Genomic DNA, 13,221 nt, shown 5'->3' on the forward strand with positions numbered 1-13,221 from the left:
CAGGAACGACATTAGCAATCTTATACTTTTGAATCTACTGGAAAAGTAGAAAAAATATTAAAACACAATAATAGGATGAATTGTAAGGAAAAACAATGCAATCGTACGAAAATTGATCTAGAGTGCGGCGTTACAAAAAACCAGGGTTTCGACTTTTCGTTTCAATGAGATCAAAGCAAGCGTGTTTCGGGTCAAGGGAAAATCTTGTTTCGTTGTTTAGGTTGAGGATCATCTTTCACCCATCAATCTTTTCTTTAGAATTAGCATTGGAAGATGAACGAAAATCTTGCCTATTAGATGAAAATCCCTTTTCGTTTCATTACTTTCACCTCTCACTCACTTTTCGCGAGAATTATCGCAGAACAATTACAAAATTGTATGGCCGCGCCGGGATTCGAACCAAGAATAGTAACAATAACAGCTGTGGAGATGCGCTTACTTTAGCCACACCACCACGCTATCTGTATGAAAGCGTTAAGTTATTTGTTTCACATAAGCTACTATTATTTGCATTTATGATGCTACGAAAAGAGTCGAATATAAAAGAAAAAGAGCAAACCAACGTTTAGCGGCAATCTAAGTGAGCGAAAAATTGTTATCACTCTCCAGGCTGTTTTTCTTTCCTGAAAAGCGATTTCTCCCCTAAAACTTTACTGAGGGAAAATCATGTGCTCCTGAGATTGAGTGAGCATTATGAACCCTGCAAAAAACTCATTAATTGACATTTAGAACGCCAAATTTTACCACAACCCCGTGCAATGCAGGGTACGTTATTCTAGTGAACAATTAATAAATATAAATTTCCACAATAATGCAAAATTTCCACAAACAATTAAGAATTATCCACAAGACAAACTTTTGAAAGCAAAAATGGCAATTATAAAAGAAAAATTACGGCTTTTATTGCTACTATCCTGGGCTCGGATACCGGCGCGGCCATGCAATTTTGTAATTGTTAATTCTCACGAAAAGTGAGTAAGTTAAGTGATGAAACGAAAAAGAATTTTCATCTAATAGGCAAGATTTTCGTTTATCTCCCAGAAAAGATTAATGGGAGAAAGATTATCCTCAAAATAAACTATGAAAAAGGATTATCTTCTTCTTCTTCTCTCTTCTTCATGGCTCTTCATTCCAACTGGAACTTGGCCCAGCTTTTTAACTTAGTATTCTATTAGCATTTCCTCAGTTATTAATTGAAATTTTTCTATACCCGCCATTGCATGAATGTTTCTTGTGTGGCAAGTACAATAGATATACTATGCCCAGGGTGTCGAGAATGTTTCCAACCGAAAACATCCTAGACCGGACCGAGAATCGAACTCGCCATCTCCGGATTGGCAATCCTACGCCTTTGCTCGCAATGCTACTGGAGACCCAAAAAAAAAAGGATTATCATTTGGCCCAAAAAACACTTGCTTTGGTCTCATTGAAACGTAAAGTCGAAACCCTGATTTCTTTATTGGCAATTTCCTAATTTTCCATGGAAATTTTATTTTGCTGTCAAAAATAGCTATGAGCTTCTGCTCTCCAGTTAGCGTTGCGAGCCAAGGCGTAGGATTGCCAACCCGGAGATGGCGAGTTCGATTCTTTGTCCGGTCTAGGATGTTTTCGGGTTGGAAACTTTCTCAACACCCGGGCATAATGTATCCATTGTACTTGCCACACAAGATACATACTCATGCGTTGGAGGGCATAGGAAAGCTTTCAATTAAATAACTGTGGAAATGCTTTTAGATCAATAAGTTGAAAAGCAGGCAAGTTTCAGTTTAAATGTTGAACCATTGAAGAACAAGACGAGCTTCTGGTGTTAACAAGTAACTGAGTACCTACAACTTCTTTAACTGTCAAAGGAAGGAACAGATTCTATAAACGGCACATTGTAACATTAACGAAATCAAATAAAAAACTGTATGTTGCAGTTAATTAGTCTTGTAGGTAGTATGAATCGTATACCGTTTAAATTGCTGGGGGTATTACTGGGTAATACAAAGTTATCACACGAGCTGATCGGGTTTCAATGATAAATAATATTTGTCTCCTATCAATGACTATTCCAATAACATCCAGTCCCATCAATAGCTCTAGTTAAGTATGGTTTTACGTTTAATGCAATTATTACATTAGTAGTAACTGCAGATGGGGACAATGGTTACTATTTCCAGGAATAGAGTTACAAAATAAACAAAATGGAATCAAACATCTCTCAACTATCATCGCCAAGATCGACCTGACTAACTGCATTTATTATTTTCCATGTTTTATGATATGTTCACTTTTTTCTGTTCACATTCTCAATATTCGTACGTAGTACTTATTAATTGCCAGCCACCACCCCATTCGTTCAAACCACAAACCATCTTAGTATACACATTTTGGCTAACCGCAAAACCACGCTCTTCTTTTCTCTGTTACACCATTTGTGAATCCATTTTGCACGCATGCGTCTCACCAAACTCCGTAGTCGATCCTGCAAATCGCCGAAGACGAAACCTACGACAGTCTGCGGTTGATCAACGTCGAACTGAACCGTATCTTCGGCCGGCCGGACTCCATGTTCCTGCGGACAACTCCGCGGGAGTTCCTGTTCGAGGGTGTCCCCTTCTGCGTGAACGTGATCGGCATCGCCAAAGCGATCTGTAAAGAGATCGAGAAGCGGAACACCAAAACCATCCGGGTGCTGCCCGACGGGTCGATGAAGTTTTCGTTTTTCAACCATGTAAGGCAAACTAGTTGCCCTTTGCGGTTCATAGAATTGCACTCTGATTCAATTGTGTGAACTTCCAGAAAAATATGACTGATGATGGTACTTACACGATCAACACCGGGATCAAGGACCCAGCGCAGACACAGATGATCGAGTACTGGAACGGAAGGTCTATGTTGGACAGGTGGATAAATCAGTCTGCGGGATCGTCATCGAAGTGCAACAAAATCGTTGGAACAGACGGTTCCGGGTATCCCCCGTTTCGGGAAGGAGTCGACAAGATGACTATTTTTAGCTCCGACATTTGTAGGTTTGTATTTCAAAAATATGTTTTTTTAATACAAAAAAAATGATGTTGATTCTTCAATTCAGAACCGTTGACATCAAGTACGTGGGTCCATCAAGCTACGAAGGAATTCCCGCGTTACGGTTCGAAACGGACAGCCATTTCTTGAACGAGATTGGGCCGGAATATGGCAACGATTGCTACTGTGTCAACCGAATACCGAAGGCGATCGTTAAAAGCAACGGTTGTCTCTACAAAGGAGCGTTGGACCTGTCAACATGTTTCGGTGAGTCAGTTATTTTTATCAGAACCAATTTAAGGTTAGTCATGGGAATAATCTGAAACCTTTCCGGTCGTAAATGACGCACTGAAATATGATTCCATAATAGGTGTTAAGCGATTATTTATTTTTCCAAAAGATCGATTAGCATAATTCTTGAATTTGATTAACTTGTGGCGGAAAATGTCCGATGCCAGTCATAAACCGGTCACCCACACCAGCGATGCTCCAGTCGAGAACAGCGAAAAACTGAATCGTCTAAATGCGATAATAATCAGGCAAAAAATACAAATGCCATCCAGTCAAAGATCAAAGAGAAGTCCCATCTCTAACTGCGCTGATGATATGTAAACAAATCCTGCGCTAACCGGCCAAACAGGTTCGCATCAGACGGCGAAAGAAGCTTGCAGTGGTAACCGACGACAGGTGATAGTTAGCAGAATATGCTACCTTTCTAGATTGAGCCTTTCAGGTATCGACTGGAGCGATAATCGCAATTGAGAAATGAGTCGTGTTTGTCACTTTAGGTATCGGATCATCGATCAAGAAGTATGCTAATTTGATGTAAAGGCTGGATGAATTTTGGTCAACTCGCCAAGCGATGAGATTGAGATAAGACGGCTGATCGATTCGAAAGGAACGTGTTCTGTCAAAATGCTCTTAACTATAGGGGGAGGTTCGCAAGTGTCAGACTCCCAATATCGGACACTTCTCAAAACGATACTTGTACAAGCTCCTCTAATTTCGTACGAAAGCTATTTATAAGTCCTTTAGCGGCATTGATCGATCGTCCCTTATATTTCAAATTTGGAAATAACTTATTAATCAGGTGAACCAACAGTATGTAGTAGAATCGATCGAATGCATTTTAATTATGTAAAGATTATCAATTAAGAACAAGCCTCCCGGAATCCAAAACTAAATGCACTTGCGTTTTCAAGGGCACACCATCCAATATGGAAGCAATGCACAACTGTGCATCGCAGCATGCGTGGAATAATAAAAATGACAGTTGTGCGTTGCTTCCGTATTGAATGGTTGTGCCTCGAAAACGCGAGTGCATTTAGATATTTTATGTAATTGTGGCGTGACACTAATTTCCTAGGAAGTTGTCCCTAAGGATCATTCACGAAACAAGGTACCATACCGAGGTACCGTATATAAAGCAGACTCATAAAAAAACATTGTGATTAGTTTTGTAAACGACCCAGGCAACCATTTATTTTATTTATTAACAGACTAAGGCCGGAGTGGCCTGTGCTGCACATAAAAGTCTTCTTCATTCAGCTCGGTCCATGGCTGCACTTCGCCAACCACGCAGTCTTCGGAGGGTCTGCAAATCGTCCTCCACCTGATCGATCCACCTTGCCCGCTGTGCACCTCGCCTTCTTGTTCCCATAGGATCGTTGTCGAGAACCATTTTCACCGGATTACTGTCCGATATTCTGGCTACGTGCCCGGCCCACCGCAGTCTTCCGATTTTCGCGGTGTGGACGATGGATGGTTCTCCCAACAGCGGATGCAACTCGTGGTTCATTCGCCTCCTCCACGTACCGTTCGCCATCTGCACTTCACCATAGATGGTACGCAACACTTTCCTTTCGAAAACTCCCAGTGCGCGTTGGTCTTTCACGAGCATCGTCCAGGTCTCGTGTCCGTAGAGAACTACCGGTCTTATAAGCGTTTTGTAGATAGTCAGTTTGGTACGGCGGCGAACTCTATTAGATCGGAGCGTCTTGCGGAGTCCAAAGTACACACTTAGTTCATCTCGGCATTTTTTTGTTTCTTTTGCCGAGATCCGCACAGCCGAGCGCTCGGTTCGTGGCTTTTTGCTGATATCTCAGCTGAAAAAGCAATTTGTTTACTGCGGCACTCAAAGGAGCCGCCGTAATCATACGTCCATTCAGCCGATATTCCAGCTAATGAACTTTAACCGAGATTTGCACAGCCGAGATCGGTGGAAAATTTTAAGTGTGTACGATTTCCAGCCACTATGCGTCTCCGAATTTCTCTGCTGGTATCGTTCTCGGCGGTCACCAGTTAGCCCAAGTACACGAATTCTTTAACCACCTCGATTTCGTCACCACCGATAGAAACTCGTGGCGGGTGGCTTACATTGACCTCTCTTGAGACACTTCCTATCATGTACTTCGTCTTCGACGTATTGATGACTAGTCCAATCCGTTTAGCTTCGCTTTTTAGTTTGATGTAGGCTTCCTCCATCCTCTCAAAGTTACGTGCCATAAAATCAATGTCGTCGACGAAACCAAATAGCTGAACGGACTTCGTGAAAATCGTACCATTCGTGTCAATCCCTCTCCTTCATATTACTCCCTCCAACGCGATGTTGAATAACAGGCACAAAAGACCAACACCTTTCCGTAACTCCCCGCGCGTTCCAAAGGGAATAGATACTGCCTCTGGAACACGAACTACGCGCATCTCGCGATCCATCGTCGCCTTGAACAACCGTATCAGTTTATACGGAGATCCGTCTTCGTTCATTAGCTGCCACAGCTTGTCTCGATCTATTGTATCATATGCGGCTTTGAAGTCGATAAATAGATGATGTGTGGGCACGTTGTATTCGCGGCATTTCTGCAATACCTGACGTATGGCGAACACCTGGTCTGTGGTAGAGCGTTCACCCATAAATCCCGCCTGGTACTGTCCCACGAACTCTCTTGCATTTGGTGTTAGTCGGCGGCATAAAATTTGGGAGAGTACCTTGTAGGCGGCGTTCAGCAATGTCATTGCGCGGTAGTTGCTACAATCCAGCTTATCGCCCTTTTTGTCCATCCACTCCTGCGGCAGAACCTCATCCTCCCAAACCTTGGTAATCACCCAGTGCAGCGCTCTAGCCAGTGCCTCACCACCGTGTTTAAACAGCTCTCCCGGTAGTTGGTCAACTCCAGGGGCTTTGTTGTTTTTCAGCCGGCCGATCTCCTCCTGGATTTCCTGGAGATTCGGAGCCGGAAGTCGCATGTCCTGCGCGCGTGCTCCTAGGTTCATTACCATACCGCCACCGTTGTCTGCAACATCGCCATTCAGGTGCTCTTCGTAGTGCTGCCGCCACCTTTGGATCACCTCACGCTCGTTTGTAAGAAGGTTTCTGTTTATGTCCTTACACATATCGGGCTGTGGCACGTGGCCCTTACGTGAACGGTTCAACTTCTCATAGAACTTTCGTGCGTTATTAGCGCGGTACAGTTCCTCCGTCTCTTCACGGTCTCGATCTTCCTGCTGGCGCTTTTTCCTCCGGAAAATCGAGTTTTGTCTGTTCCGCGCCCGTTTGTATCGTGCCTCGTTCGCCCTCGTACGGTGTTGCAGCAATCTCGCCCGTGCCTAGTGCAGCGGTTGCGGTGCTTCCAATGGCGGATCGAATTTCTCTCCAGCCATCTTCAAGAGATGCTGCGCCTAGCTGCTCTTCCGTTGGGAGAGCCACTTCCAGCTGCTGCGCGTAGTCTTGGGCTAGTCTACCGTCTTGTAACCGCCCAATGTTTAGCCGCGGCGGACGACTCCGACGCGTGTTGTACACCGTCGAGAGTTTTGAGCGCAGACATACTGCAACGAGGTAGTGGTCGGATTCAATATTCGCACTGCGGTAAGTTCGTACGTTCGTGATGTCGGAGAAGAATGTACCGTCGATAAGAACGTGGTCGATTTGGTTTTCCGTTACTTGATTAGGTGATTTCCATGTGGCCTTGTGGATATTCTTGCGGGGGAAGAAAGTGCTTCGGACTACCATTCCGCGGGAGGCTGCAAAGTTTATGCATCGTTGGCCGTTGTCGTGCGATACGGTATGCACACTATCCGGTCCGATGACCGGTATATACATTTCCTCCATTCCTACCTGAGCGTTCATGTCACCGATGACGATTTTGTCGTCCCGCAGTGGGCATCTATCGTATGTCTGCTCCAGCTGCGCATAGAACGCTTCTTTCTCGTCGTCGGATCTCCCTTCGTGTGGGCAGTGCACGTTGATGATGCTATACACCGATCTCGGCTGTGCAAGTCTCGGTTAAAGTTCATTAGCTGGAATATCGGCTGAATGGACGTATGATTACGGCGGCTCCTTTGAGTGCCGCAGTAAACAAATTGCTTTTTCAGCTGAGATATCAGCAAAAAGCCACGAACCGAGCGCTCGGCTGTGCGGATCTCGGCAAAAGAATCAAAAAATGCCGAGATGAACTAAGTGTGTAGTTGAAGAAACGGCCTTTTATCCTCAGCTTGCACGTCCTTGCGTTGATTGGCTGCCACCCAATCACGCGTTGACGCATCTTTCCCAGCACTATGAAGCCGGTTCCCAGCTCGTTGGTGGTGCCACAGCTTTGGTAGAAGGTAGCCGCTCGATGCCCGCTTTTCCTCACTTTCTGTCCTGTTCAGCAGATTTCCTACAGCGCTACGACATCGAAGTTGCGGGGATGTAATTCATCATAGATTATCCTGTCGCAACCTGCGAAGCCTAGCGACTTGCATTTCCATGTTCCAAGCTTCCAATCGTGATCTTTTATTCGTCGCCTAGGTCGTTGCCGATTGTATCGAGTCGTATTATCTTCTATGTCGTTCGTAATGGTTGTTTTTTAAAGGCGACTTATTGGGCCTGCGCAAACCTCCTGTCTCGTCGGAGGGCCGTCGTGTCAGGGCTGTTTAGCGTCCCACCTAACACCAGGACTTGGGCTTGTGCGCTTTGAGCGGCACACGGTCGCTTTGGAGGAGCCTACTTGCGGATACATTTTCATTTTCATTTATTTAGTTTACATCTAAACAGATAACACTGAATCAACAATTTGATGCCACAATATACGGTTCGAGACCGCATCTCTCCATCCTCGAATGTGCCCCACGCTCGCCAAGTCGTTTTGTACCTGGTCTGCCCATCTCGCTCGCTGCGCTCCACGCCGTCTCGTACCTGCCGGATGGGAAGCGAACACCATCTTTGCAAGGTTGCTGTCCGGCATTCTTGCAACATGTCCTGCCCATCGTACCCTTCCGGCTTTAGCTACCTTCTGGATACTGGGTTCGCCGTAGAGTTGGGCGAGCTCATGATTCATTCTTCGCCGCCACACACCGTCTTCTTGCACACCGCCAAAGATGGTCCTAAGCACCCGTCTCTCGAATACTCCGAGTGCTAGCAAGTCCTCCTCGAGCATTGTCCATGTTTCATGTCCGTAGAGGACTAGCGGTCTTATAAGCGTCTTGTACATGACACATTTGGTGCGGTGGCGAATCTTTTTCGACCGCAGTTTCTTCTGGAGCCCGTAGTAGGCCCGACTTCCACAGATGATGCGCCTTCGTATTTCACGACTAACGTTGTTGTCAGCCGTTAGCAAGGATCCGAGGTAGACGAATTCCTCGACCACCTCAAAGGTATCCCACTCTATCGTAACACTGCTTCCCAGGCGGGCCCTGTCGCGCTCGGTTCCGCCCACAAGCATGTACTTTGTCTTTGACGCATTCACCACCAGTCCAACTTTTGTTGCTTCACGTTTCAGGCGGGTGTACAGTTCTGCCACGTTTACAAATGTTCGGCCGACAATGTCCATGTCATCCGCGAAGCAAATAAATTGACTGGATCTGTTTAAAATCGTATCCCGGCTGTTACACCCGGCTCTCCGCATGGCACCTTCTAGCGCAATGTTGAACAACAGGCACGAAAGTCCATCACCTTGTCTTAGTCCCCGGCGCGATTCGAACGAACTGGAGTGTTCGCCCGAAATATTCACACAGTTTTACATACCATCCACTGTTGCTTTGGTCGGCATCTCAGGGAAGCTGTTCTTGACCATAGTTTTCCATAGCTCTACGCGGTCTATACTGTGTAATCCGCCTTGAAATTAATGAACAGATGGTGCGTTGGGACCTGGTATTCACGGCATTTTTAAAGGATTTGCCGGACAGTAAAGATCTGGTCCGTTGTCGAGCGGCCGTCAACGAAGCCGGCTTGATAACTTCCCACGAACTCGTTCACTAATGGTGACAGACGACGGAAGATGATCTGGGATATCACTTTGTAGGCGGCATTAAGGATGGTGATCGCTCGAAAGTTCTCACACTCCAGTTTGTCGCCTTTCTTGTAGCTGGGGCATATAACCCCTTCCTTCCACTCCTCCGGTAGCTGTTCGGTTTCCCAGATTTTGACTATCAGTTTGTGCAGGCAAGTGGCCAGCTTTTCCGGGGCCATCTTGATAAGCTCAGCTCCGATACCATCCTTACCAGCTGCTTTATTGGTCTTTAGCTGTTGAATGGCATCCTTAACTTCCCTCAAGGTGGGGGCTGGTTGGCTTCCATCGTCCGCTGAACTGACGTAATCATCTCCTCCGCTGCCTTGACTTTCACTGCCTGTACTCTCAGCGCTATTCAGATGTTCCTCGTAGTGCTGCTTCCACCTTTCGATCACCACACGTTCGTCCGTCAAGATGCTCCCATCCTTATCCCGGCACATTTTGGCTCGCGGCACGAAGTCTTTGCGGGATGCGCTGAGCTTCTGATAGAACTTGCGTGTATCTTGAGAACGGCACAGCTATTCCATCTCCTCGCACTCCGCTTCTTCCAGGCGGCGTTTCTTCTCCTGAAAAAGGCGGGTCTGCTGTCTCCGCTTCCGTCTATAACGTTCCACGTTCTGCCGGGTACCTTGCTGCAGCGCGACCGCCCGCGCTGCGTCCTTCTCCTCCAGAATCTGTCTGCACTCTTCGTCGAACCAATCGTTCCGTCAACTTCGACCCATATACCCGACGTCGTTCTCCGCTGCGTCGTTAATGGCTGCTTTAACTGTTTTCCAGCAGTCCTCAAGAGGGGCCCCATCGAGCTCGCCCTCTTCCGGCAACGCTGCCTCGAGATGCTGCGCGTATGCAGTGGCGACATCAGGTTACTTCAGTCGCTCTAGGTCGTACCGCGGCGGTCGTCGGTACCGAACATTGTTGATGGCGGATAGTTTTGGGCGCAGTTTAACCATCACCAGATAGTGGTCAGAGTCGATGTTAGCGCCACGATATGTCCTGACGTCGATAATGTCGGAGAAGTGCCGTCCATCAATCAGAACGTGGTCGATTTGTGATTCTGTCTGCAGTGGTGATCTCCAGGTGTACCGATACGGGAGGCTGTGTTGGAAGTAGGTGCTGCGAATGGCCATATTCTTGGAGGCGGCGAAATCAATTAGTCGTAGGCCGTTTTCGTTCGTCAGCCGGTGAGCGCTGAACTTTCCAATAGTCGGTCTAAACTCCTCCTCTTGGCCAACCTGAGCGTTCAAATCTCCTATGATGATTTTGACGTCGTGGCTTGGGCAGCTGTCGTACTCACGTTCCAGCTGCGCGTAGAATGCGTCCTTATCATCATCAGTGCTTCCGGAGTGTGGGCTATGGACGTTGATTATGCTGAAGTTGAAGAACCGGCCTTTGATCCTCAACCTGCACATTCTTTCATTGATCGGCCACCACCCGATCACGCGCCTTTGCATATCGCCCATCACTATGAAAGCTGTTCCCAGCTCGTGTGTGTTGCCGCAGCTCTGGTAGATGGTATGATTACCTCTAAACGTTCGCACCATTGATCCCTTCCAACAAACCTCCTGCAGCGCTACGATGCCGAATCCACGGTCCTTGAGCACATCGGCGAGTATGCGTGTGCTCCCAATGAAGTTGAGAGATTTGCAGTTCCACGAACCGAGTTTCCAATCGCTAGTCCCTTTTCGTCGCAGTGGTCTTCGCCGATGGTTCCGGTCCGTACTCTCTTGTTGATTGTTCGTAGCGTGAGTTTTTTTTTGGCTGGCTTGCAGGGCCTGACACCAAACCCCCTAAATTTCCGGAGGACCATTCCTCCTTGTTTCCGGTGGACCATGGTGCACAGTTTCACTTAGAGTCCCTCGCTGGCACTCGGACGATGATCAGCCGCCTCTAACATGGAGAACAGACGCTATTGTGAGCCGATCCTTACATGGAGAACAGACGCTCAATAAGATTTGCACCTCCGGAGAGGAGCAAACCCCCCCCTTCCCTGTTTACATACCTTCTTTGTAGCATACGACCATAGTTCCCACCGGGGTTGGTTACCCGATCTTCCCTAAGGTTGCTCGTATCCCGGCCAGCACCGCGGGGAAGTAGGGATAGGAGTTGCTGGGTAAAAGGCTAAGGACCGCAAGATGGGGTCTATTTTATTCCTTCAGGTACGCGAAGTACCAATGGTACGCTTTACCCAGCATTTGCCGTGCCCTACTTGCGGATACATGCAGCTTTTTATACAGGTTTAACAGGGCCCACTGTCAAACCCCACCACATCCTAGGCAGGCGCCACAACTCGCAGATGGCCTGCGGAGGGATCGTCAAGCCCTTGGACATAGTCCCTGCTGCCCCAGGCAACCAGTATGCATTAAATAAAGCATTTAAGTGGCATTATATGCGCCTCAACGGCAAATCATTACATGCCAATAAGCCCTATAGTCGCCTTTAATGCTAGTTTTGAAACTTAATCTAACTCATTTTAGAATGCAATCATCACGAACGTCATACCTAGGTACAATGAAACAGCTATAGTAGAGCCGCTTTAAAACATCCATCGAACATAGTTAACGACAAGTACTTCCGTCATTGGTCGGAATGAAAAAATAGTAGTTTGTGCAACTAGTTGCAAAAAGATGATTTTTTCAGCACGAGTTGTACGTTTATCCAACGAGGCTTGCCGAGTTGGATAAATACTACGAGTGCTGAAAAATCGAGTTTTACAACGAGTTACTACGCTACCTTCTTTTGCAATGACGAAAAATGGGCTTTAATATGATTAATCTGTACCAAAATTGTATAGTCTAGTTTAATCCTCATGATCATTCTTGCCAATAAATCATACTTCTGCAGAGAGCAATCAGATTTCATGTTATCGTGCCACATTGCATAGTTCGACAAGCCATGAAGCAAAAATGAACTTCCTTTTGGAAAATTTTGATGTCATGTTCATCAAACTAATTAATTTATTATGAAGCGCAGAGAATTCACTACATAAGCACTTACCCAAGCTAATTCAGCAAAATGTAGTCATGTAATTACTATTCTGATGTTGGTTTTCCATTATAGCACCCAAATGAGTGCTATAATGAATATTATGCAACTCATTTGAGTTGCATAATGTTCATTAAAGCACCTATTTCGTTAGTATGGAAAAGTAGGCCGTTTTATCACTCAAAGACGAACTGTAAACCAGGTATTATGATCAGGAATTGCAAAAAAAAACATTGTGCACGTTCTGATTTCTCGAGGTTTCTCTAATTCAATCATAGTAACACATAGTTACGGGCTCGGAGGGACAAGCGAGTATGAAATGACTCTTTCTGAAAGAAAGCCGCAGCAAACGAGAACATTTGTCTCCACTACGATACCTCACGATGGCTTAGCGGGGTGAAGATGAATGCGGCGATACATGTGAAAGATGTAATTTGTCAGTAATTGACGGCCCACTAACCAGCTGGTTGACCAGTTACTAGTTCCAACATTTCGAACAGCTTATCCAGCAAGGCCAATACCGAAACTTCGTTATTGCTAGAGATCCAAAGTTATCCAAAGTATGGAATCTATAAAAGCCTCATAGTGCAATCGTATATTAGCCGATAACTTAGTAAAGGTGCCTAAAAACTGATGACATGCGCGACTATATCCCGGGCAGAAGCCATGAACAGAATAACAAAACATGATATGGACTTGATTGATATAAGAGATAAAAGAACAGGCAACAATATCAAAAATTTGCACCGAAATATTATTTCAATATCAAGATATGTTATGGATAAGAACAAGCCAATAGCACATGATATTGATTACTTCTTACAAATAGCATAAGTTGATCTCCTCAAGATATTTTAGTGCAAAATTTTGATATTGTCGTTTGATCTTTTATCTCTTATATCAATCATGTCCATATCTCATTTTGATATCTTATCAAGATTTGATATTATTGAGCTATTTTCGT

The 13,221-nt window shown here is 45.8% G+C and overlaps 1 protein-coding gene across 2 annotated transcripts in view; it reads left to right on the plus strand.

The window, feature by feature from the left end:
• Window positions 1–13,221, plus strand: part of LOC134217637 (sensory neuron membrane protein 2) — a 124,971-nt gene that overhangs the window by 103,841 nt on the left and 7,909 nt on the right. For both annotated transcript variants that reach the window (XM_062696441.1, XM_062696443.1), the window contains 3 exons: window positions 2,462–2,716; window positions 2,785–3,014; window positions 3,077–3,276. In XM_062696441.1, coding sequence (XP_062552425.1) covers window positions 2,462–2,716; window positions 2,785–3,014; window positions 3,077–3,276 — 685 coding nt within the window. The remainder of the gene's footprint in view (window positions 1–2,461; window positions 2,717–2,784; window positions 3,015–3,076; window positions 3,277–13,221) is intronic.

Source organism: Armigeres subalbatus, chromosome 2 (genome assembly GCF_024139115.2).
Source record: "Armigeres subalbatus isolate Guangzhou_Male chromosome 2, GZ_Asu_2, whole genome shotgun sequence".
Taxonomy (NCBI): Eukaryota; Metazoa; Arthropoda; class Insecta; order Diptera; family Culicidae; genus Armigeres; species Armigeres subalbatus.